This window comes from Amphibalanus amphitrite, unplaced genomic scaffold, assembly GCF_019059575.1.
Source record: "Amphibalanus amphitrite isolate SeventyFive unplaced genomic scaffold, NRLGWU_Aamphi_draft 000518F_arrow, whole genome shotgun sequence".
NCBI classification, from domain to species: domain Eukaryota; kingdom Metazoa; phylum Arthropoda; class Thecostraca; order Balanomorpha; family Balanidae; genus Amphibalanus; species Amphibalanus amphitrite.
The window spans coordinates 135,373-161,421 of NW_024882012.1; the positions used below are offsets into that span (position 1 = coordinate 135,373).

Below are 26,049 nucleotides of genomic sequence, written 5' to 3' on the forward strand. Positions count from 1 at the left end.
AGGGGTTCTTTTCATTAACAAGCATCACGTCCAACGCCGCAAATTATTGTTAACGCAACAATCATCAGATGACCTTTCCGGCAAGACCGTCGCATGTTTCGCCCGGTCTTCTGCGCTTTTATTCCCGTCGATCTCGCAGCGGACACGCCCCCCTCTGCAGGATTACGTAATTCACAACGCTCAGCGATGTTCAACAAGGTCTTCCATACCTATATCCACCGTCCGCGCCGAGGGTGGAGACATGTCAAGCACCTGTCTGTTTATCACCGATAGTTGACGAGCACAAGGAAGTATCCAAAAATGGGAACGCTGAATATGTTACACCCTCAAAACACCTAGTCCCAATGAAAATCTAGTTTTTTCCTTTCTTGATGAGTGTAAGTGGCAAAAGTCCTGGTAGGATGGGCACGAGGAATGATCGAAATCAGCTTAAAAATTATAAATAAGCCACACAGAGCGACCTATATAAGAGAAATTCCCCCAAAACGATCACGCTTAGAAACACGGAAGACAAAAACCACGCTCATGACGCTCCTTATAAAACAACTCTAAACAGCTAGCATCCAAATAAAATATATCTATCTGGGATGATATAATACAGCTGAATGATTTTAAACCACTGAAATTGAGTTTACAACAGTAGTTCGGTAAAATCACTGACGTTCCATGCGGTCGTGCGCCCCGACACCAAATGTCACCAATATTACCCCCGGACTGTCCGCGTGTTCGCTTGCATATGTCAGCATCTGGTGTCGCTAGTATGAAACTTCATAACCAGGCGAAAATTATTATGCTTGACCTCAAAATGTAAAAAACGCTTCATTTTCCTTAAAATTGCAAGTTAAATGTAGTATAACCCATGTTTTCACCATTCCGTCATTTCAAAAATTCATTAAAAATATCATTCGACGGTCAATTTCCTTGTGCAACGGTCAGATTAAAGATAATTTTATAGAGACATAGTAGATACTTAAATTAGCGTGCACTTTTTTGATACGTGATGCACTAATGAGTTTTAGTGGGCGAACGGCCGAAAAATTACCTTCCGTTCCCATAAATGGGAACGCCCGTTCCCATAGTTGGGAACTCCGTTCCCAAAAATGGGAACGTTCCTATATTTGGGTACTCATGACCATAGTTCCGCCTACTGGTCTGTGATCCATGACTGGCCACTGATCCTCCTGGGAGTCTGGGACCAGACATCTTTACTATCCCTCACCTATGTAATCCATGATCTTGACCTCCCCTGACCCCACCTGACCTCCTCTGACCTTTGACCCACCCTTGACCTCCATGACCTGTTTTGCAGCGTACTCAGAGTCGGGCAGTACATCAATCCGTGCCTCTCCAATCGCCTATCAGAGTAAGTCTTTTCTAGTCTTACCCTGTGATTATCAGTAGCATTATAACCAGAGCCCTGTAGCCATTTAGTCTAACATTATCAGAGCCCTGTTGCCATTTATTTAGTCTTACCCTGTGGTTACCCTTCCTATCCTGGTTGTGTAAGTCATCTATAAGAGTAATGCTATCACAGTTCTGTCAACATCCCATTAGTCCTACTCTTTGATTACCCTGGCTATCTCGGTAGTTGTGGCCTATCAGGGTAATGCTATCACAGTTCTATCACCATCTCATTAGTCCCTTTGGTTACCCTGGCTATCCCAGTAGTGTGTGGCCTATCAGGGTAATGCTATCACAGTTCTGTCACGATCTCATTAGTCCCTTTGGTTACCCTGGCTATCCCGGTAGTGTCTGGCCTATCAGGGTAATGCTATCACAGTTCTGTCACCATCTCATTTGTCCCTTTAGTTACCCTGGCTATCCCAGTAGTATATGTCGTCTTTCAGGGCAAGTCCTACAGCCCAAGGCCAAGCCGCCTTTATATATCACATCCACGAGCATTGATATTGCAAGTAGTAACTAGTATCTATCTAATTTGTCTCTTCTGCGACAATATTAGTGACCGAATGTGCAAGTTAGTAAAATGCCTTGCTGGTGTCGAGCACAAGAGTATAAATCACACTAAATGCACCCATCCACCATCAGTGCAAACTGCAAACCCATGAGGCACTACGTTTCATAAATTTAGGTGGAATGTTGGAATGAACGGATTGACAGAGCCTGTGCCGACGCTTAGCAAAGCTTGTTGCGTAAGCTCTGACCCGGTACTGTATGATTATGCAATTCTGGTAATCGAATTTAGATGCCAAATTTAACTTGCTATTCAAAGCCGGACACGGCCTGTCCCACTCAACTGACTTCAACTGGCTGCGACTGCTCCCACCAACCACAGACCATCCCCGTCAGGAGTTTCATATGTCGAGCGCCGGAGCGTCTCGAACACGGCCTTTCACGACCGGACTCTGCATAACGGCGGAGTGTGTTGATACTTGATACTAATTGACATTTTGTTGTTGCCATGTTTGTTGGAGTTTGTGTTCCTTTACTATGTGTTTGTCGTTTTTCTGACAATGAGCGATCTGTGTCTGTATTCACTGAGTCACTCAACTCGGCAGCCTCCGGGCAACAGATCACTTGTTTTGCCTTAGTTGATGTCTGTGTGTCACTGTCTGTAATGTGTTTGTGTTTGACAAAACTGGTAGGTTTGTGTCTGCTTATATCTATGTCTGTATCTGTCATCTCTATCTTCATGGCTATCTGTTATTATAATAGCTACATGTTAAATTTAGCCGGTCCCGTAGCTCAGTTGGTAGAGCGTTGGACTCCGCGTGGTGAGAGCACGCGTTCCCGGTTATAACAGTCCGGGTTCGAAGCGCGACGGGCGCTCGACATTTATGGGCCTCCTGACAGGTATGGTTGCGGTTGGTGGCAGGCCGTAGCCAGGCGAAGTCAGTGAGGGGACCGGCCGTGCGCGGCTATGTGCGCACGTTAAACTTTGGACTCTAAATTCTGCCATAGCACTGGAATTGCGCGATCGGAGGGTAGAGGGCAGGATCACCGCAACAAGCTTCGCTTAGCGGTGGCTCTGTCCTTGTCAATCCTTCCTATCAAAAGGTTCGGACTAAATTTATAAAAAAATTAATTGTTAATATGTAATACATATGTGCATGTTAATATTACCACATAACGTATGTCTGCAATCTGCATGTCCGCAGCTCCGCAGCCCCTGGGTCAGCAGGCGCTCCTGCAGCAGCCCGGTCTCACTCCGGCCATGTTGATGCAGCAGCAGATCCAACAGCCCGCACAGGTAAGAACACGAGAGGGAGAGAGAGAGAGACTCGCGTGGCTGGGTGAGAGAGAAGAGATATTCCCGTGAACGAGTGAGAAGATTTATCACATTTATCACACAAAGTGTATTGATGTGTTTTAATCTTTTGTACTGACGTAGACGCTATATAATCCATGTCATGAAGGGTCTTAATACATTATCTACATACTTGAAGAATGGCTGGAAGTGATAATGGCTAGAACCAGAATGGTAAGAGACATGGCTGAAATGAGATTCGTCCAAAGGAACAGAAGTTGGTTAAAAAATATTGGCTGACGGATAGTAAGATCAGATTGAAATATAGAAGTGGGCTCTCCGAAATTAGGTTACATTACATATTAACAAGATCGGCAAGAACCGACATTATGAATACCAAGTTTGGAATATGGATAGAAATGCTCTCATCTCTCTCTCCCTTATCCCTGATCTATCCCTCTATCCGTCTCCCTCCCTCCCTCCCTCCCTCCCTCCCTCCCTTCCTCCCTCCCTCCCTCCCTCCCTCCCTCTCTCTCTCTCTCACTCTCTCTCGCTCTCGCTCTCGCTCTCTCTCTCTCTCTCTCTCTTTCTCTCTCTCTCCCTCCATTCCCTCTCTCTCTCTTTCTCTCCCCCTCTCCCTCTCTCTCTCCCTCTCTCCCTCTCTTACTCACTCTCCCTCTTTCCACAGGTCCCCTACGGGCTGCAGTTCCAGGCGGCCCAGCAGCAGGCGCTGCTCTCTCAGGCTGGGTCTGCCCTCGGTGCTCCCGGGATCGCTCTACCTACCACTCTGGCCTCTTCTCAGGTGAGCTACGAACGTATTCTCAGCGCGTCAAAATAGAATCCATCCCTGGATTTTTTTCTTGGTGAGCGTGGTATGGCTCTGCCTACCATACTGGCCTCTTCGCAGGCGGGTTGCGAGAGGTGTGCGTAATGCGTATGCTTAACCTCGGACTCTAAATTCTGCCATAGATCAGGAATTAGGCGATCGGAGGGTAGAGGATAGGGTCACCGCAACAAGCTTCGCTTAGCGGTGGCTCTGTCCTTGTGAATCCTTTCAAGTTTCACTCAAAACATTCAGACTAAATTTATAAAAAGAGAATAGTCTCAGTGCGTCAAAATGGAATGCATCCCTGAATTTTCTCTTGGTGAGCCAGGCGTCGCTTTGCCTACCACACTAGCTAGTAGCTTCTTCTCAAATCATTTATGAACTCGGCCTTAGTTTGAGAAAGAAAGGAATGTTTTTTTTTTAAGAAGGTAAGAGTGGACCCTCAATTTGACTCGAAGTTCGCCCAGTATTGCTCCGCGAATAACGTTGGCTTTGTGTGGGGTCAATCACAAACGCAAATCGCTCACGCTTACAAGCGCAAATTGAGGCTCCAGCTTTCGGTGCTGGATCTGCATTCGATTCGATTAAGACAGACTGTAGAACGCAACATGGAATTTTCAGGGTAGGTGTAAAATTGATCAACTCGAGGGTACTGAAAATTTCGGCGCGATCGATCGCTTTTTGCGCGAGTTATTCGCGAAAAACCATGGGGGGAGGGGTCCATTCGACCCTTCCCCCCCCAATGGACCCCTTCCCCCCATACGGGCGAGGGTTAACTCTTTCTCCGTCTTCCCTCCTTTCACAGCCGGTGATGACAGTGGGCTCAGGCGGCGTGGCCTACCCCACCGGCAGGAATCTGGGACCGACCGCCGGAGGGGCCTACCCCGGTCAGCAGCTGCTGCAGGTCGGTGGACACGCAGTCACTGAACTCAGTCAGTTAGTGTCATTCAGTCAGTCAGTGATTCCTCAGTCTCTCGCGCATTGAGCTCACCCACTCATCATCAATATCAGTCGGTAGTTTAGTCGGCCTCTCGTTAAAACTCGATATTAATTACTAGTTCGTTCACTTGTCTTTCACATGCTGAGTGAGTTCCAATTTACACTTTTTCTATTATTTACTTATCGACACGCCTGCTTAATAATAATAAACGCCCGCTAAATAATAATAATAAACGCCACTGGTTCATAGCCTTTCTTGCTATTTTTCGTGTGTTGACTGTCAGTGTCGACCTTATCTACTGTCGAGTTAATCTAGATTTATTTTTTAAGCCTATCAGTAAACATCACACTCTCATTCAATCACACATTCTTTAAAAACAGCCGTTGATGTGTCAGTGAGCTCTAATAAACCTTACCTCTCCTAATTGTGTTCATTTGCAGCAACAACAGCAGCAGCAGCAGCAGCAGCAGCAGCAACAGCAGCCGAAGCAGCGAGTCTTCACCGGAACAATCACCAAGCTGCATGACAACTTCGGCTTTGTGGATGAAGATGTCTTCTTCCAGACCAAGTACGATTTGGATTTTTTACTATGTGCCGGTCTGCCGGTTTGCCGGTCCCGTAGCTCAGTTAGTAGAGCGTTGGACTCCGCGTGGTGAGAGCACGCGTTCCCGGTTACAACAGTCCGGGTTCGAAGCGCGACGGGCGCTTGACATTTATGGGCCTCCTGACAGGTATGGTTGCGGTTGGTGGCAGGCCGTAGCCAGGCGAAGTCAGTGAGGGGACCGGCCGTGCGCGGCTTTGTGCGCACGTTAAACTTTGGACTCTAAATTCTGCCATAGAACTGGAATTGCGCGATCGGAGGGTAGAGGGCAGGGTCACCGCAACAAGCTTCGCTTAGCGGCGGCTCTGTCCTTGTGAATCCTTCCTATCACAAGGTTCGGACTAAATTTATAAAAAAAAACTGTGAGGGGAAAATTAGAGACGGGCGTCTTTTGCCGTAAACGAGAATCTAACTTGTCTTTGTATCATAAAAAAGGAATCGAACATCACGTCTTCATCTGATTTCGATGGCGTGAAGCTTGAACAAGTGTCATGTGTGCTACGTCATATGATGGAGGGAGTAGGATTTTACGACGGTCCTCTCCAGTCAACGCCAATTTAAACGTGAGGTTTTAGTGTCAATCAGTTCCTACAACTGTCTTACATCTGTCTGAAAATCTAACCCCTAACCATTCTCACTTTCTCCCTGACAGCTGCATTCGAGGAACTCTACCCAAAGTCGGAGAGCGTGTCCTGGTAGAAGCCCAATACAACTGACCACGTAACCCTCTTCTCACAGCTGCATTCGAGGCACTCTACCCAAAGTCGGAGAGCGCGTCCTGGTAGAAGCCCAATACAACGCCAGCATGCCGTTCAAGTGGAACGCCACTCGCATCCAACTTCTACCGAACCAGTCTACCTCTTCTGGTGGAGGCGGTGGAAGCGGTAGCGGTGGAGGAGGGTTGGGACATTCGGTTTCTAGTGGAGGAGGCAGCGGAAGAAGTCAGGCGCTGTTAACAAGAGGACCTCCTGGAGTCATGGCCAATAAGTCTACCGGCAGTGGAGCGTACAGCTCTGTGCCGCCACCGAGTAAGTGAGAGGCGGAGGAAGGGAGGGTAGAACAAGGGAGATGGCAAGAGGGAATGGTGACAGGATGGGATATAGTTTCACGAAAGAGTATGATAAATGGGAGATTAAATGTAATGCGAGACGTGTCATAGGTTATTCACTTAAAATGTTATTCTGATAGGTCTGAATTAAAAAAAAGAAATAGTAAAACTTTTTCTACGATATGGCGTGACAGTGCCCTAGTCTCGTTAGGGTCTTCTGATCCGTTGTATTGTCAATTTTATGTCACCTGTAGCCAGTTTTATGTCGCACCTGACTCCGGCTCCGAATCCCAGGTAACCATTCTAACCTACTCCCCTCTACAGCTCCACCCCTTTGTTAGGTGACTCAGTGAACCCCTGCCTCCCCCAGCCCCTTTTACTTCTCCCTCATGTATTGACGTGGCTCAGGCATCCCCTCTAACACCCCCACCCCCCCATGTCTCACCAGGCGACCAGATGCCCCAGTCTGGTTCCTCGAGTGTGTTTGGAGGTGCAAACCGTCTGCCTCACAGCGGCAGGCCGAGGTCCCCCATCAGAAGGGTTCGAGCCGCCAGTAGAGAGAAGGAGAGGAGGCGGAGCCGGTAAGAGAGGGGAGGGAGGGAGGGAGGCCGGAGGGAGGGAGGGAGAGGGGGTGAGGGGAGGAATAATCCAGAATCAATGTTGTTTGGGTTCAAGGAGAAGACGTCGAGGTCTATGTTGGGCCTTCCATAAAGCCGATTGGACGGCTTTCACGGCCCGCTGCGAGGAGACGATGGCTGACCTGACGCTGGGAGAGACCTCGGTGGAGAGACTCGCCGCGCGTTTCAACGATGCTATCATCGAGGCGAGCGCGCGGTGCGTTCCCCGGGGCGCCCGTGCGGACCCCAAGCCGTGGGCGCTCGACCCGGAGCTGGTGCGTGCGGTGGAGGAACGGAAAGCGGCAAGAGCAGCCGTCCAAGAGGACCCGTTCCCGGAAAACCAGACGCGCTGGAAAGAGAAGAAGAGGCACGCTGCAGATGTCGAGGCTGACGCCAGGCGCCGCGCGTTCCAGGACTTCGCGTCTACCGAATTGAACCGCCGCGCGGCCTTGGGCCGCGTCACAAAGATCCTGCGCAAGATGGAGGGTGCGGTGACGGACACCTGCCCCGGCTAGGCCATCAACGGGGACCGCGGCCAACTCGTCGCGGAGGACCGGGCCAAGGCCGAGGCGTTTGTCCGCTCCTACGCAAACGTCAGCAGCTACACCCGTCACAGGAGGCGTGATCGATCAGTGAAGGCTGATCTGAGGGTGGTGAAGACGCGCCCCTGCTCATGTGCTGGACAGCGCGATGGTGCCTGCCAGCCCTTCTCCAGACAAGAGATGAGGACCCAGCTGAGCAAGCTGAAAATGAAGAAGGCTCCCGGCGCCGACGATGTATGTGCGGAACACCTCAAGCACCTCGGGCCGGTGGCCCAGGCCGCGCTACTGCACGTCATCAACAAGTGGTGGAGCTCCGCTGAAGTCCCCTCGGTATGGAGGAGAGCAATCATCATACCGATCCCTAAGGCCGGGAAGGACCCTCATTGAGGTCACTAGCTACCGTCCGATATCGCTCACCAGCCACGTCGCCAAGCTGATGGAGCGGATGGTGGCAGCTAGGCTCACGCACCTACTGGAGCGAGACAACATTATCCCCGCAGAGCAGGTCGATTTTCGCCGCGGCCGCTCTGCAGAGGAGAACCTGGGACGACTCATACAAGAAGTCCAGGACGGGTGGAACCGGCCGCCACCGAAGGGACACCCGTCTGACGGCAAGACCGCCGCCAGGTTCGTGTTGACGGCCTATGACTTTTCCCGCGCCTACGATGTAATCGACCATCAAATGCTGCGACTGAAGATGTCCCATCACCTTCCACGGTGCCTTGTCACGTGGATTCACCACTTCCTCCGAGACCGACGCGCCTGCGCGGAGGTCAATGGGTCACGGAGCTGGAACCGCCCATTCCGAGCTGGCCTGCCGCAGGGGTCCGTCCTCGCACCGACCCTGTTCACGCTGTGGTCGGCGGACCTCGTGGCGGCGCTGAAGCGGATCCCGGGCACCTCTGTCTTCCTGTACGCCGATGACACCGCAACACTGTGTTCCGGCGGTACGATAGCGGAAGCCAGGGACCGGGCTCAACAAGCGGCGGATGCCATAGCGAAATGGGCCCGCGACTGGAAGATGCGGCTGGCAGGAAGCAAAACGCAAGTTTTAGCCCTGTCGCAGCACTACGTCGACGCCCGGGACCTGTACATCCACGTAGACGGGGCACGAGTGGACGCTGGGAGACACCTTCACCTTCTCGGTGTAACCCTGGACCGGCAACTTCACATGGGCGAGCACTGCGCGCGCGTCCGGAAGAAGACCAAGCCGAGGATCGCACAGCTCCGTAAGATGACCGGGCGTTCCTGGGGTCTGCGGGAGCCACAGCTGCGAGTAGTAGCCAACGGCTACATCCGCGGTGCCCTGGAATACGCGGCGGCTGCATGGCTCCCTGCAGCGTCCGAGTCCCACGTAGAGCTACTGGAGATTGAGATGCGCGCCGCAGCCCGCGTTATCACCGGGTGCCCCGTGAGCACGCCGAGGGACCCGCTCCTCGCGGAAGCCGGTCTGGTTCCCGTGAGAGCACCCCGGGACCTGCTCGCTGCCAGACTGAGCTGTCTGGCAGCCTCACAAAGAAGCGGCGACCCACTGCGCGCGGTGGCCGAAGCAACGGCCCCACGGCGGCTCCGCACCACCACCGGCTGGCGCGACCTGGGGGCCACGAGGGCGGCGCGCCACGAGGGCGGCGCGCCGGGCGCGCGCCCTGGTGAGCGCGGGCGTGCGAGATGTACCTGTGGAGGAGCGCCTGCACGTCACCATCCCGCCGTGGATCGATGACACCAGGGTCCAGTTCAGACTTGACATCGGCAGCCACATCAGCCGCACAGCACCAGCCGACGTCCGGCGCTCGGAAACGGAGGAACATCTGGCCACCCTTCCAGACGACGCCGTGTGGGTATGGAGCGACGGCTCGGCGGAGGGAGGTGTTGTCTCAGCCCAGGGCCTCCTCTAAGGATTTTTCACTGGGTGGGCAGAATTTTCGCTACTCCCCTGCCCAAGGGCGAATCCAGCCACTATTTTGAGGTTCAACCAATTTCAAAACCTGTTACCGCGGGGGGGGGGCGGGGGTGAGGCGAAATAAGCAGTGCCGTTATTGGAAATAAGATGATAGTTTGCAAAGTTAACTTTTGTCGTATGTTTTATGGTTAGCGATGCTCGAGCGATTCGTTCCAGAGTTACATGTACACTGTACAGCCCTCCGCAAACTGCGTGGTAGGTAGGTATTCTTATTCGGTATTCTTGCTATTTTGACAATGTACCAGTTTTTGTGACCTTGTGACCTGGCCTCGGGTCACTAGAACCTAAAACTCCAAGGCCAAGTGACAAACAGATGCTCCAAGCCGTGTCTTAACCCTCGCATGTGTGCGGCGTTTGCCAGCTTCTAATGTGTAGGGGGGGGGGGGGTCGGTTGGACCCCCCCTTGCCGTTTGGCCCCTGATCAAGCTAGAGCTTCGCGGAAAAAACGAGCGTGTTGCCCGTGACGAGAGGAAGCCGATGATACCCAATTTTAAGGTCCTAGGTCATTGGTTGACCTTCCAGGTCAGGTCAATGACCCAAAGTCGGGAAAATCGGGACCTATTAGAAAGTCGTAAAGTGTGGCTGCTAAGGGGTTTTCGGGGTACTGATCACGAATATCGTGTTAGTTTTGATCACAGATGATGTCGTTAAGCATTTAGACCAGGTCGGGTCAGGTCAGGTCAGATCAACCAGTAGGGGTTGTGACGGGTGTTCGTAGTACCTGTCAACCGCCTCTGACAGCTTCGTAACATGTTACGAAGGCACCAAAACTGCTTCGTAAATGTTCAAATGGTTGCTAAATTCGAATTCAGCTCCAAAAACTAGCCTAGAAACATGTAAAACTCGAAAAAGTGAACCGAGGTCACCCGAGGTCACCAAAGGTCAATGACCTGACCTGACCTTCAGGTGACCTTGACACCCACCCTAATGCATGGGAGCAACATCAAATCATATGTTTGAACGTTTGAAACCACGAAAAGCTTGCAAACGCGCGGCTAATGCGAGCCGACATACGCGGAATCGCGATTCCGGCCAAACATGGTCTCGGAAAAGAGGTCACAGGTCAAAGGTCATTTGGGTCAGGGTCATGAAATTTTCAGGGTAGGTGTAAAATTGATCAATGCGAGGGTACTGAAAGTTTCATTGCGATCGGCCGCTTTTTACGCGAGTTATTCGCGAAAAACCATGGGGGGTCCATCCGACCCCCCCCCCCCCCTACACATGCGAGGGTTAAATTTGGTAGCGCTACGTGCTATAGAACTCACGCTATCAACGAAAAACTCTGGCATTCGGTTGCCGCTAAACTACATAGTCCAATTTTCCCCTGACCTTGTACGGGGTTTGTGACCTGGTGACCTGACCTGAAAAGACTAGAGACCTGAAATTTTCAGGACAAGTGCCAAAAGGTTGCCCCAGAGCAGGGGCGGATCCAAGGGGGGGGGGTCACATGGGTCATGGCCCCCCCCCCTTGAGGCCCGGGGGCCCAAAGACCTGCCAGGGGCACCACCGGCCTATCAGGGGTATCACAGTCCTGACAGGGGCACCACAGGACCGCCAGGGGCACCACAGGCCTAGCAGGGACACCACGGGCCTGGTGCCCCTGGGCCCTGACAGGACTGTAACGCCCCTGACAAGCCTGAAGTGTCCCCGGTAGGCACGTGGTGCCCCTGACAGGCCTGAGGCGCCCCTGCAAGGGCGGTGGTGCCCCTGGCAGGCCTGTGGTGTCCATGGCAGGCCTGTGGTGCCCTTGCTAGGCCTCTGGTGCCCCTGACAGGCTTGTAATGCCCCTGGAAGGACTGTGGTGCCCCTGGGCCCTGACAAGCCTGAAGTGTCCCTGACAGGCCAGTGGTGCCCTTGCTAGGCCTGTGGTGCCCCTGGCAGGCCTCTGGTGCCCCTGACAGGCTTGCGGTGCCCTTGGAAGGACTGTGGTGTCCCTGGGCCCTGACAAGCCTGAGGTGCCCCTGACAGGCCCGTGGTGCCCTTGTTAGGCCTGTGGTGCCCCTGGCAGGCCTCTGGTGCCCTTGCTAGGCCGCTGGTGCCCCTGGCAGGCCTCTGGTGCCCTTGCTAGGCCGCTGGTACCCCTGCGCCCGGAGAGGACTGGTGCCCCTGAAAAGTCTGAAGTGCCCCTCGGCAGGCCCGTGGTGCCCCTGACAGGCCCAAGGTGCCCCTGCGAGGCCGGTGGTGCCCCTAGCAGACCTCTGGTGCCCCTGGCAGGTCTGTGGTGCCCCTGGCAGGTCTGTGGCGCCCCTGGCAGACCTGTGTTGACTGGTGCCCCTGCTAGGTCGCTGGTGCCCCTCACAGACCTGTGGTGCCCCTGGGCCTTGACAAGCCTGAGATGCCTGGCTATGACAGGCTCGTGGTGCCCCTGATAGACCAGTGGTGCCCTTGCTAGGCCTGTAGTGCCCCTGGCAGGCCTCTGGTGCCCCTGCTACCCCTGCGCCCGGAGAGGACTATGGTGCCCCTGAAAAGCCTGAAGTGCCTCTTGACAGGCCCGTGGTGCCCCTGGCCCCTGACAGGCCCAAGTTACCCCTGCGAGGTCGGTGGTGCTCCTGGCAGACCTCTGGTGCCCCTTGCAGGTCTGTGGTGCCCCTGGCAGGCCTGTGTTGACTGGTGCCCCTGCTAGGCCGCTGGTGCCCCTCACAGGCCTGCGGTGCCCCTGGAAGGACTGTGGTGCCCCTGCCCCTAGGGGTGCTCATGGGCCCAACAGGTCCGTTGTGCCCCTGACAGGCCTGTCGTGTATACTTGCTAGACCTGTGGTGCCCCTACTTCCTGGCAGGCCTGTGGTGCCCCTGGCGGGCCTGTGGCGCCCCTACAAGGCCGTAGGTGCCCCTGAAAGGTTTGTGGTGTCCCTGGAAGGACTTTGGTGCCCCTGACAAGCCTGAAGTGTCAAGGACAGACCCTTTAGACGCCAGGGTCAAGTTCGTCGGACTGACAACGATTTGCTTACCTGATAACGTTCCTGGTAAGTACTCACTACTCAGCGTCCACAACATATATACACATAGCATCTATGCACATAGCACATTCATATATACTTGCTTACAATTGGTAAATGTGGTTGTGGCTAAGAGTTAAGATACTGACTAAAAATAAAAAATAAAAATAAAAAACTGAAAATGGGGGCACCACCAAAATGAAGTGGACGAAATCCGTTGAGTTTTTAATTTTGGGTATAGGTAGGGGCACCACTTCGATTCATGACCCTCCCCTTGGAGTTTTCCTGGATCCGCCCCTGCCCCAGAGGCCCAGAGGGCAGAGGGTATGCTAAATTTGAGCGCCGCCGTTTTTACGTTATTTGTGAAAAACCTTAGGGGGATGCATCAACCCCCCTCACCGGGTGAGGGCTAACTAACATAATACATTGTAGTAAAGGCTACCCGAACCGGTAATGATTCTTGCTTATTTGTTTAGCTCAGCCGTATTTAGAGATTTAGCTGGCTTTGTCCATGAATAACAATATCGGCAGGGGCGTAGCCAAGGGGGAGGGGCCACGGGGGCAATGGCCCCCTCCCTTGAGCGCAAAACGCGCCATGGGGGAGCCCCTCAGGCCCCGGGATATTTTTTTCAAACACTGGATAAAACGTCTTTTGCTCGGAAGAAAATTGATATCGAAGTTTCATTTCTGTGGCCCTCTGATGACCCAATGGGCCCCTGCACTCATCCGATGACCCCCGGTTTCCTGGGGCCCCTGGTCGCCTAGAGGGCCCCGGTCGCTTGGGGGCTAGTCGCCTGGGGGCCTGGTCGCCTGGCCCCTGCCCCCTGGTCGCCTGGAAGAACGCTTGTCACCTGCAGTGGCATAGCCAAGGAGGGGGCCAAAGGGACCATGCCCCCCCCCCCTGGAAGCCAGGGGTCCTTATTCTATAGGGGCCCTGGCTGACACAGTGGGCCCTTGGCGACGCAAAGGCCCCTGCGGCAGATCCTTTGACACAGCTGAGTAGTTATACTTTGGCCAAGAGAGCCCCAATTTTAGAGCCTTGGGGCCCTATTGAAACCAGGGGGCCAGTTGGATGGGATGGGTCCAACTTGGGTCCAACGCTGTGTAAACAGAATCAATGCGTTCCGACTGTTGGTCTGACCCTATATCGGTTTGAGGGAGCTCGGATCGGATCCACTGTCGATCTGAGGGGCCCCTATCTGTTTGAGGAAGCCCTCAAATGCCCTGAACGGGTCCTTAGTTTGTCTGAGAGAGCCCTCCGTCGGCATGACTGGGCCTCTGCAAGTGCAAGGAGGGCTTTTGTCGGTCTTAGTGGCCCTTAGGCGGCTTATATGACCCTCAGACGGCTTACGAGGCTCTCATGCGCTGTAGGGGCCTGTGACGGTCTGAAGAACCCTTATCCGACCTACGGGCCCTCAGACCGCCCTCAAAACCGACTGGCGACTCTATGAAGCTATTCGTGGGCCTATCTAACAGGGCCCATGGACTGCTTACCCCCTCAGTTCTAATATTTTTTGTTAATAAATATTTTTCTATTTATTTGGGCCCCCTCCAAAAAAATATTGGATCCAACCAGATGGCTTTTTGGATTTTTAGGGGGTTATTTTGGGCCCCTGTGCGTTTGGCCCCCTCCTTGAGGAAATTCTGACTACGCCCCTGAATATCGGGCAACCAGAAAACTTTTTTTTGACCTTCAAACAGCCTCCAGTTTGCTTAAGACCAGAAAGGTAGTACCGGACGTCCGGCCGGACCAGAATTTTTGCATTTGCTTCTGCACGGGTGGAGAATTGTGCTGGACTGGGGGTGCTCGAGCTCTCCCAATTCCACGCCGGCTTGGCTTTGGAGCCGCGGCCGGGCGGCGCGGGTCAAGGTCACCGCTAGGCGGCGGCGGATTTGCTGCGCCCGAGCACCCCCAGCTGGTCACAATTCTCCACCTATGTGCTTCTGGGTGGGCAAATCGACGCCACTGGGTGGGCAATTGTGGTGACTGGGTGGGCATTTGCCCACCCAGTGGGTATGTTAGAGGAGGCCCTGTCTCAGCCGGAGGGAGTGGAGCGCTGATAATCCTCCCCTCAGGCGAGGAACGTGAGCTCCGAGCCCCTGCGGGCAGGATATGCAGCAGCACCCGCGCCGAATTGGTGGCGATCCGCGGGGCACTGGAGATGCTGCTGCGGCTGGAGGGCGGCCTGGCGGAGAGCCCGGTCATCGTCTGCGCCGACTCGCAGGCGGCGCTCGCCACACTGGCGAGTGGGGCTGGGAGCCAGGTGACAGCACTCGGCGCCGCCGTATGGCGACTGCTCCTGGCGCTCACGGACGGAGGACGCCGAGTCTTCATGCAGTGGATCCCAGCGCACTGCGGAATACCCGGCAACGAGAGAGCGGACGTGCTGGCTAAAGAGGCATCCAGCCTGTCGCAAGACGCCGTCCCAACGGACGTCCGCTCGATGGTGAAGGCAGTCGGCCGCTCCGCCACCAAGGCATGGCGTCGCAGCTGGCCAGACAGCTTCTTCAAAACCATCATGGGAGACCGGATGCCGATGCCGGTGCTCCTGGAGTCTCGCGACGAGGCGGTCAACGTCCACCAGCTGCGGGCGGGACACTGGAGCCGCTCGCAGAGCTACCTCCACAGAATCGGACGCCGCCCCGAGCGCGACTGCCCACAGTGCAGTGATCTGGCCTGCCCGGCGGCGCGCTGCCTGGTGTGTCGCGAGGGCCCAGACACGCCGGAGCACGTGCTGCTGAGGTGCCCGTGCTTGGCTGGCGCGAGGCTCCGCCTACTCGGCAATATCAGACCGGACCCTACGCAGCTTCGGGACGGCGGGGCCGTGGCGGCCTTGAGCCGCGGCTACCTCAGTCACCAAGAGCCGTTGGGCTACGGTCGGCCGTGAGCCGACCCGGGGAGAACAACAACAACAACAGGTCTATGTTGTAGTCCACAATCTTATGTTCTTCTGCATCAATTTGATTTCATTTGGATCAATCTTGTCTATCGAAGTGAGAGATAAAGAGAGGGAGAATACGAGGGAGGGAAATAGTTGATTGGTTGTAGTCTTGTGGAAGGGATCAAAGTAAACAACTATTTGTTTTGCTACATCCTCTTGGAGCTGAAGCCCCCCACTCAGTCTCTATTCCACTTCTGACTCCCCTGCTCTCTGTTACAGTGAGAGGGACGGCTCGAGCGCCCGCCGCCGCAGCCGCTCCCGGTCCCCGCGCCGCCGGGGACGCACCGTGCCGCGCTACTCCGTACACGTGCCGAAAGTTACGCTGGATCTGTGAGTAGAGCAGCTGTATGGAAGTGACTTAACTGATTGCCAGGCTGACATGTAAAGAGATTGCATCAGTCATGCGTGTCTTATGCAATTTTACAGTGTGCTGTGGTAAATAGTTTTTTTCTTTTCTTTTTCATTGTATTTTGTTTTTTTGTTTTTGCTACGCTTTCAGACATTTGGCATGGTGATGCCCATTGCCATTCCTCGTCCATCGGTTTTCTACCGGCTCCTTTTCCCACATCCACTTCCATTGTATGAACACTTCTGCTCTCTGAAGAACATGACGCTCAATCCCTTTTCCCTTCCCTCAGCACCATCGCTTCTTTTCTAGCCTTTACGCCCCCCTTTCCTTCCCTCAGAACCACCCCTCCCCTGCTGCTTGTGAAGGACATGACTCACATCCCCCTATCTCTACCACAGGACTGACGCCACGGTTCTAAGGCTGAAGGACATGACTCTCACATCCCCCTATTTCTACCACAGGACTGATGCCACGGTGCTGACGCTGAAGAAACGCTACAGCAACCTGTACGTGCCGTCAGACTTCTTTTCGTCTCACTTCCTCTGTGACACCGCCTTTCCGCTGCATCGGCCCTTCCAGGTACAGTACAGTGTCTTCTAAATGGGGGTAAAGGTTTGCAAGTAGGTAGGTGTACCCGGCCTGTGATAGTGATGACATGTGTTTGTCACGTGACCTATATTCTGCTCATATTGCACCTGATGTATCATCACGTGACCACTGGCCAATGAGTTGACACACCTTTTCTGTGGTTGATATTCATTATGTTATTTTGGCTGCACCACGTGACCAATTGCATATCGCTCCATTGACCACAGCATGACCCGTGTAACATCACATGGCCAATCTTCCACCCGCCGTGAACATAGCTGTTCTCATGCTATGCCACATCACGTGACCAATGTCCCACCCCCTGTACCGCAGCTGGCCACGCCCGATGTTACATCACGTGACCAATGTCCCACCCCTTCTACCACAGCTGGCCACGCCGGTGTCGTACCACGTGATGAGCAAGGACGTGGATCCGGTGGCTGAGAACGATGCCGTCTATGAGCCACCCGATGTCGACTACCGCTTCTGCGCCAAGGTGAGAACGGTCTTGGCGAAAATGGGTGAGTTACGCCAAAATGGAAGCTGCTCTTGGCTAATGCTTGGTAAAGCTGACACTAGTTCGATGGTCAAGACCGAAATGTTTTCCTTCACATAGTGCTGGCAAGATGAGATTGGAGTGGCTGGTTACTACTGTTCTTTTTTTTTTGTCCTGTACAAAGTATTCGACTGACCGCACTCCCCGATCAGGTTATGCTTCTGATCTGACCACTTTCCACTGTGAAAACTGTATCGCCAGGACTGTCAGAGGACTGACTCCGCCCCCTCTTTTAACGCCGCCCCCTTCCGCCCCTCAGGTAATGCTTCTCACCAGGGCTGCGGAGTCGATGGATTTTCGGCGACTCCGACTCCGACTCCGACTCCGGCTTTCAAAAACCAGCTCCGACTCCGACTCCGACTCCGGGCAGAATTGTCGACTCCGACCGACTCCAACTCCCGACTCCGACTCCGCAGACCTAGCAGGGCTGAGGAGTCGACAGATTTTCGGCGACTCCGACTCCGACTCCGGCTCGGGTTTCTAAAATCGACTCCGACTCCGACTCCGACTCCGGTCACAACTGTCGACTCCGACCGACTCCGACTCCGACTCCGACTCCGACTCCGCAGCCCTGCTTCTCACCACCCCCTCGTGGGAGGAGCTGTACTGCCGCTAACTTCGCCCCCTTCCCCGGTTTTAACGCCGCCCGCCGCCCCTCAGGTGATGCTTCTCACCACACCCTCCTGGGAGGAGCTGTACCGTCGCACCACCAGCCTGGCTGAGCTGGGGGACGATGTTGATGATCCCGTCCACCCGTCTCGACTGATCAGCTTCCTGGTCGGACTGCGCGGTCAGTAATCGGGCGGGCTGGGGTTCGAATCTTGGGGTGGGTAGAGCTTTATCGTAAGATGCTGATGCGGGCTCGGTATTGAATGAATTGGTTGTAGACTAGCTTTGAAGTGAAAGGTGTAATAAGCGAATTATTTGGCCGAAACTTTTGGTTTGTTGTTGTTGTCGTAACGTAAGTTTGGTTGTGATTTCGAACGCTGGATGTTACTTACGGACAGAATGCGTTGATTATCTTTCTTCTTCGTTTCTTCTTCGTCTTTCTCGCACATTGACTGCCATCGACGCCCTCATAATCAGATAATCAGGCTCAACAAACAAAACAATTATCTCTCTTCCTCTCTTTCTCCCTCCTTCATTCTTTTTCTTTCTCCTCTATCTTTCCTTTTTCAAGCCTCTTACACACCAACGAGAGTATTCCGCCTTTGATTTAAGCTTTTGCTTTTGCGCCAATCCTCTATTGTTTTGTTTGTTGTTCTTGTTTACATTTGATAAAATGCAATGAACTGATCTGAACTGAACCCTCCTCTCCTTCCGCAGGTAAAAACGAGACAATGGCCATCGGCGGCCCGTGGTCACCCAGTAAGGACGGTGCAGACCCGGAGGGGGATCCACAGGTGCTCATCAGAACGGCCACTCGCACCTGCCGCGCACTGACCGGGGTCGATCTGTCCCAGTGTACTAAATGGTGAGTAAGGAGGAGGGTGTGGGGAAGGGTTGGTGAGGTCTTGGGAGGGATTAGGAAGCTTTGAGATGGAATTGGGAGCTTTGAGGGATGGATAAGTTTTTGGGAAGCCATTGGGAAGAAGTGTGTAAGTTTTGGGAAAGGGATGGGGAAACCTTTGGGGATAAAGGACTAAGGAGTATGCTCTGATGAATATATTGGCAATATTCTCAAGGATTCGATAGGTACTCGTAAGCTTAGACATTGGAATGGATAAGTTTCGTGAGAAGAGTGGCCATGGTTTGGGAAAAAAGTATCTGTGGGTGATTAGTTTGAAGGATGGCTGGGCTACCTTTTTAGCTAAGTAGGATGTAATAAATTAGTGGGTAAAATTGTATTGACAAAGCCATAATAGCTGTCACTTGGTATAAGTTATTGGGGAAGCTTAAATCAAGTTTTGTTTGCATCGTAGGTTTGACGTACTGACATCCTTAGAGTAAAAATCAACTATTATGTGTAGTCAGCACGAAATTCAATAATCACGTTTCGTTGTGGCCCGTGAAATTGTCATAAAAATCTAGTATCGGCTTATTCTGGAATTATAACTTTTATTTTATTTGTTTTCACTAGCCGATATCAAAGGGCACGGTTTTCTCGCCTGTTTTGTCTTTGGTGGTGGTGTATTATAGAAAAGACTTCAAAATCCACTTCCAGCTTTGACCCTACCTTCCTCAAACCACCCAGATATGCATTATAAAAAAGCTTTTAGGAGAAATTCATGCGAAAAGGCTGACGACCACGAATCATCCGTTAATATTTAACCTCTCTTTAGATCTTTTGACAGAAAGAGCCGTCGCTTCCCTTATCACGAGATTTGGAAGCACCTGTGGAAACTTCGCACAACGTGCGGCCGTTGTTTCAATATTCTCCTCCCTGATTGGTCGATTTCCGCAACCGGGGCATTTGATTGGCTGGGCGGTGGGCGTCAGCGCTTCGGATTGGTGTGGGCGGAGTTCTTCTGATAGCTGGTTGGTCGCACGTGACAGCGGGCTTTTCTGATTGGCTGAGCGTTCGATATTCCTCCCTGATTGGTTCTCTGTGACGATGTGGAGCAGCTGACTGTTTTTGTCTGTGTTTATGATCATTGTGTAGACCTGCAGAACGACTTCAGACGTCTTTAGGACCCCTACGTCTTGAGAAACTCCCCCTGCGTGTGACCTGGCTCGGGTGTTCCTCTTTCCGCCCCTGCAGTCTGTTACTTTCCACCGTGTCACCTGTCATCTAGTTCGTCGTGGCCCCCTGTCTACATACCAAGTGCTCCACACGTCCCGCACGTGTCTACACGTGTCCAAACGTGTCGGCACGTGCTGCAGCCGACCCATTTTCCCCACGCTGTGTGCGCGATTTTCCCAGGTACCGGTTGGCGGAAATCTTCTACCGCCGTGGCGACAAGGCGACCGAAACGGTCGTGCTTTTCCTTCCCGATACGTCGGCGCTGCTGCCATCTCTCGTCGCGTGGGAAAAACAGCAGGCCACCTACCGGCAGGCTCTGCAAGCTAAACTTAACCCCGCCGCCGCCGCAGCTGCTGCCGCCGGACAGGACGAGAAGGCACGGGCCGAGAGAGAGAGAGTGGGGGAGCAGAGAGAGGGGAGGGTGTTTGGTGTTTTGTGTTGCAGGTTGGGAGTCCCAGCGGTGGTGGCGGCCGTGCCGGAAATGACGCGCTTCCGGTCGCCTGGTTCACCGTGAGAGATTGTAACGTCCAAAAATGGAGTTGGTTCATAACATCCTAAAGCCTTTTTTGGTTTCTTTAGAGTCCAATTGTTTCCAGCTTGGCTGAAAATGTCTAAACGTCATCAATTTTTATTTCGTAATAGCTTCCCCTCGTTTTCCGGTCATTTTAACACCGGATGTAGAGTTTTCCCACGGTGTTGGCGACCGGAAGTGCCAGTTTCCGGTGCGGTTCCGCCAGCCGCCGGGGGACAGCACCCGACGGGCTGGTCGAACGAAGTCTACGCCATCTGAGCACCAGGACGGGAGAGTGAGACGTATGATGGGCATCTCTTCAAGGGGGTTATGGGCATCTACTTGGGAGTTCCTACGCAATGTCGTGCTCGTGGACTTGGATGTGTGGATGCGTTGGATGATTTGATGCCTGATCCTTTGCGTATGAATGAGGGCATGAGTGATTGGGAATGAGTGTCTTGGAGGTTTTCAGGGGTCCAGGGGGTCTTTATCTGTGCCACTTCTAAGAAAATGTTAAGAGATGTCGCCTACAAGGAGGACAGAGTCTTCACAACCAATGCTTCCACTCCATGAACCTTTATAGTTTGGTCTACTCCCTTATTGCTCTTCTACGTGGATGGACCTCCAATATTCCCGTTTGGACCTGGCTAATTCCCACTTGTGCCCTGTTTCTATTTTTCAATGCTGGAGCTCACTCACCTTGAAATTTTCCCAGGAGGGCTGCCTCTTCAACTGTTTCTTCGAGAGCCACCACGTTTAGCCATCAATGATCCCTTTAACATACACCTGGAACACAGCTCTCCTTTGTAGGCTTTTGTAGATCCGTACCTTCCGCCTAATTAACTTAGCGAAGCTGATCTACTAAGGCCTGTCCGTTGGAGGGCTATGGTTACCATGGGGTTCCGAAGGGTTTCAATGCAAGGTTATAATGCTGATGATATTTAGCAGTCAGCTTTCACCTGAAGTTACCTTTCACTCATATAACTGTTTATTCCTAAAGTTGCTGGTTCCGTTAAAGAAAAATATAAGGGCCAAACACATAACCCTGTGGAACCCCATTTCGTGCCCCCACATCCCCCTCTAGAATGAAACCAGTTATCAAAAAGAAAATCTAATTAAGAGTCGGCCTGTGCTAGTCTTCTATTGTGAGTCCCCAGATGTTGATTGCCCCAAACGCGTGAATATGTCCCCTTTGCTAATCTCCTTTTTACTACCACCACGCCATCACCACCGTCATCGCCAACGCTGCCGGCATCATCACTGCTCTTCAACGTTGTCCGTGACTTCCCGCCACTGATGTTGATCATCATCATCATCATCATTGAACATCGTCTGGATCGACGCCCATCGCCGTTTTTCCTCTACATTCGACTTTCATCGTCGAATGTCGCCTTGATCATCGTTCGTCTTCTTCATCGATGCGCTACGCTGCTCTTCGTCGCCCACGTCTTCGTTCATCACCATCAACGTTAACATCAACATCAACAACATCATCATCATCATCATCGTCATCAACATCATCATCATGGCCGTCATCAGGAGGAGGAGGACGATGGTGAGGTGCCGGTGAAACAGGAGCCGACCAACTGGTCCGAGCTGGATCCCAAGAACATGAAGGTGGCTGAGCTGAAACAGGAACTGGAGCTGCGCGCTATGAGTCCCAAAGGTGGGTTGGATAAGGGAGTAGAGAGAGGAGGGAGTGTGGGGATGCCAGAGAAAGGAGCGAGAGATAGGTAAGGGAGTTGGGGTGGCATGGCGAATAACGAGGGACACAAAGTGTGGGTTTGTATACGTGCAAGGGGACATGATGGCAGGTTGTCGCGGTAAGTGTTAAAGAAGACCTTTTGTTTGACTTTTGGATAGAATGGTCTTTTATTGTTAACTAGTTGCGAGTAGCTTGAATAACTCGGAAATGCGATATTGTTTTGCAACACAGTTGTAGCAAAAGTGCATTGCTTTCATCTTTTTCTTATTTTCACTTTCCTAAATCGACAAAGGTTGACAAATGCTGCGACAAAATGTCTGGAGTATCGAATCGTAACATTTTCTCTCAAACTCTCAACATCTCATCGCAATCACTTTACATCAAAGTAGTGTTCCTTCTGTCGAGCCCCAGGCCTTCAAAGTCCATGACGAATGACTGCTGTTGATCACTTAACTAAACCAATCCTCCCCCCTCCCCCATGCCAGGTCTCAAATCGCAGCTGATCGCCCGTCTGACCAAAGTCCTCAAGACCGAGGAGGAAAAGGAGACGGAGGATAAGACCTCTGGCTCCACCACAGGAGGAGGAGCAGGCTCGGCGGCTCCCAGAGCGGTGTCTCCTGTTCCCATCGCCGCCACCGCGGTGGTGGACGGAGGAACGGATGAAGAGGATGTGAAGAGGAAGGATGATGCGGAGAGGAGGGTGCTGGAGAAGAAGTGAGTGGATGGGGATAAGAGAGAATATTACGCCCAAAGCAGTCAACATCCAAAAAACGAGAGGCTCTGTCAATGTGTCCGTAGTGTGATTGAGGTTTGTTTATGTGGGAGGGGTAAAAGGGATGGGGGCAAGGTAGGGTAAAATGGAGCGTGTAAGGAGGGTAGAAGGAGGGTAGGGTAAAGAGTGCGCCGTTTTTAAGTTAGTTTGTGAACGATATTTGGTCGATGGTTGTAAATTTGGATTTTGTTGAAGGTTTGAAATGATGATGGTTTAGTGGAGCAGCTGTCGGTACGTTCCTGGAAAGACATTTGATGCAAAGTTCCTTGCCTCTTGCATTTGCGTTCACCATTTTCTCCAGGTTGTGTTTTAAATCCTTATTGCCGAGACACTAACCGACCCTCTTCTTTACCGTCACCTAAGTCCTCATTAGACAGAAGTCACTGCCCCTTGCCTGATCTAAACCTCTTTTCCCATATGTCATAACCCTTAACTTCAATATGAACAGCGGCATCGAATTGCCTAATTTCACAAAGCTTCTTCATATAACGCCTTTAATTTCACCCGTTTTGTTTCAGGTACCACCTGCCCGACACCCCTCAGGTGATTGTCCATCCTCACCGCACGGCCAAGTCGGGCAAGTTTGACTGTACAGTCATGTCGCTGTCTGTTCTGCTCGACTATCGACCCGAGGACAATAAGGTGAGAAAACTAACGGACGAAACACACGACAATCCAACGCACATTCACAGAGGCATCACTGGACAGATACATAATCGGCTGTATGGATAGATTTTCCTCTGAAATTATTAAAAGAAGTGTGTGGTGTCATATATTTTACCATATTCTCCTCCGTTGACGTAGCTGCACAGCTTGTTGAACTTCGCCTTGATTCAACTCTTTGGTTGTTATGTCTGTTGTCGTTTTTGTATGCCCCCACGTGGGACCGCGGCCTGTTGGGGCTCTGATGTTTAACACTTCTTTGTGTGTGGATTTGCATTCTGCTGCTGCCCTAGTGTCCCTGTATTGTAGAATCTTCATATATTTCGTGCCGTTTCTTGACGCCCCCTTCCCCCCCCCCCCTCCTCCGCCGTTAATGCCTCGCTGGCTGAATTCTAATACCATCTCGTGCCCTTGTTGACGCCCATTCCTCCGTCCACAGGAGCACTCGTTCGAGGTGTCTCTGTTCGCTGAAGTGTTCAATGAAATGCTGATGAGGGACGCCGGGTTCGCCATCTATCGAGCCCTGATGGAAACGCCGGAGAAGGGAAAAGATGAGGTGAGAGAGAGGGAGAGAGAGAGGGGTTAGAGAGTGAGTGAGTGAGTGAGAGAGTGAGAGCGAGAGGGGAGGAGGGTGAGGCCCGCTCAGTGTTCTAAAATTGGATTTTGGTTGGGTGTGGTGATGAATAAGGAAAATTCCTAGGATGAGAAAAAAAAGAAGTAAATACCAATAGTAGGTATTCTCGCAGAAGGGCGTAACGCCCTTTTACGCCATTTGATGAAGCAGGATTTCATGTCAGGGTTTTGACGGGATCTAAAAGAAAAGTATGTGGATGCATCGACTGCCAAGTGCCAAGTGATATGTAACCTGGCTGTTTGAATGCATGAAACGTTTTCCAAAGATGACATAGTGTCACTTTATCTGATTTTTGGGATGAAAATATTATCTCCATTTGGTGTGATTTTCCACCCAAAATTCTGAAAAACGGAACACTGGGCCCGCTGGAGTTTTATTTAGAAAACCTCTGCTTTCAGATATTTCCCTAGATGCTACACTGGTAGTGTTAACTTAGGGAAAAGTATGGTAGATACCCATCAATTTTTCTTTTAAGTGAGGACGGAATTTGTGCTCTCAACTTTTCCTGTGTTTTAACACCACATTTTCGTTCGTTCGACAGAAAAAGAGCAAGGACAAGAAGGAAGACGAGAAGAAGGAAGGTGACGAGGACAAGAAGAAGGACGAGAAGGAGTCGAAGAAGGAAGAGCCCGAAGAGAAGAAGGAAGAGGACGAAGAGGACTCGGGAGAAAAGAGCGTAAGTGACTTTGTGATCTAATCTGAACTCATACAGGCCGGTGCTATCCTACTCTATGATTGTACTGAGCTCCAAATAGTGTACAGGCTGGTAGCATGCTTTCAGGGCTTATATTAACGTTGTGGTAACGCTACATTACTTCGCTTTATTTTTGTTGATATCTAGTTGTTTTCGGAAAGGTTTTGAGATTTTTCGCTGAGTTAGAAGTTTAGATTGTAGTACAGTTTGTTTCTTTGAATGAAATTCAATCAGGTATTCCAATGTACGAAGGTATTTCTTTATTTGGAATCTTTTCTTTCACCTAGAGTTATGGCTGAACAATCGTCATAGCTTAAGCAGCCGGTGAAGTGGTTTGATTTGTCGCCTTGGATGCAAATGCTTTGACCGACGGCAGAGTCGAGTGTTTTATTCCTCCTGATTGACAGAATATGTACACGGCCTTCTATAATAATCTTGTGCGTGTATAACTATGTTCATTTTCTTCCGTCAACAGATGTACACGGCCGACCGTCGCCTCCTGATGGCGTTCTCCTATTTCGACACGTCTCACTGTGGCTACATTGTAGACCGAGATCTGGAGGATATACTGCATACGATCGGGCTGGGCATCAGCCGCGCTCAGGTGAGTTCATAACATACAACGTTTGTAGCGTCCACGGATCACAGTGCCCCCAGTTCATAGCATACACAGATGATACACTCTAAAGTGCTTAAACGGTTACAAATCAGAGTGAGGCTTGGAGGATATACTCAATACGATCGGACTAGGCATAAGTCGCGCTCAGGAGAGTTCATAGCATACAATGTTTATAGTGTCCACGGATCATAGAACCCTCAGTTCATAGCATACACGGATGATACGCTCTTAAGTGTCTAAACGATTGCAATTCAGAGTGAGATCTGGAGCGTATACTGCATACAATGGGACGGGGAATTATCCGTGCTCAGTTGAGGACCATCATGGGAATGAAGAGCGAAATTACTGCTGAAAGGACATAGCATCCATAGTGCATAGCTGACAAATGCTTACCTACTCTTTATATGTTCTGCCAGTGATCATAACTGTCAATCGTTTGTAACATCGACTTTATTATAAGAACTTTGATTCTCGCAGGGCTGAAGTGCCAAAGCTGCACACATTACGCTATTGTTTACCTACGGGACATCTGTCTCGGCTATTTATTGTCATCTTACAAAAACACCACACTAAAACATGCTCTCTCTCTCTCTCTCTCTCTCTCTCTCTCTCTCTCTCTCTCTCTCTCTCTCTCTCTCTCTCTCTCTCTCTCTCTCTCT

At 51.9% G+C, this 26,049-nt stretch overlaps 1 protein-coding gene across 3 annotated transcripts in view; it reads left to right on the forward strand.

The window, feature by feature from the left end:
* LOC122393145 (cell division cycle and apoptosis regulator protein 1-like) overlaps positions 1–26,049 on the forward strand; it is a 31,632-nt gene that overhangs the window by 1,437 nt on the left and 4,146 nt on the right. For 2 of the 3 annotated variants that reach the window (XM_043388848.1, XM_043388849.1), the window contains exons 3-20: positions 3,117–3,208; positions 3,894–4,007; positions 4,837–4,935; positions 5,412–5,539; positions 6,311–6,600; positions 7,069–7,201; positions 15,836–15,946; positions 16,427–16,544; positions 16,942–17,049; positions 17,770–17,899; positions 18,436–18,583; positions 19,973–20,168; positions 21,843–21,969; positions 22,494–22,722; positions 23,299–23,422; positions 23,883–23,999; positions 24,619–24,753; positions 25,247–25,375. In XM_043388848.1, the coding sequence (XP_043244783.1) occupies positions 3,117–3,208; positions 3,894–4,007; positions 4,837–4,935; positions 5,412–5,539; positions 6,311–6,600; positions 7,069–7,201; positions 15,836–15,946; positions 16,427–16,544; positions 16,942–17,049; positions 17,770–17,899; positions 18,436–18,583; positions 19,973–20,168; positions 21,843–21,969; positions 22,494–22,722; positions 23,299–23,422; positions 23,883–23,999; positions 24,619–24,753; positions 25,247–25,375 (2,528 nt within the window). Of the gene's footprint in view, positions 1–1,309; positions 1,364–3,116; positions 3,209–3,893; positions 4,008–4,836; positions 4,936–5,411; positions 5,540–6,310; positions 6,601–7,068; positions 7,202–15,835; positions 15,947–16,426; positions 16,545–16,941; positions 17,050–17,769; positions 17,900–18,435; positions 18,584–19,972; positions 20,169–21,842; positions 21,970–22,493; positions 22,723–23,298; positions 23,423–23,882; positions 24,000–24,618; positions 24,754–25,246; positions 25,376–26,049 lie in introns of all 3 variants that reach the window. The other variant, XM_043388847.1, reaches the window with a different exon arrangement.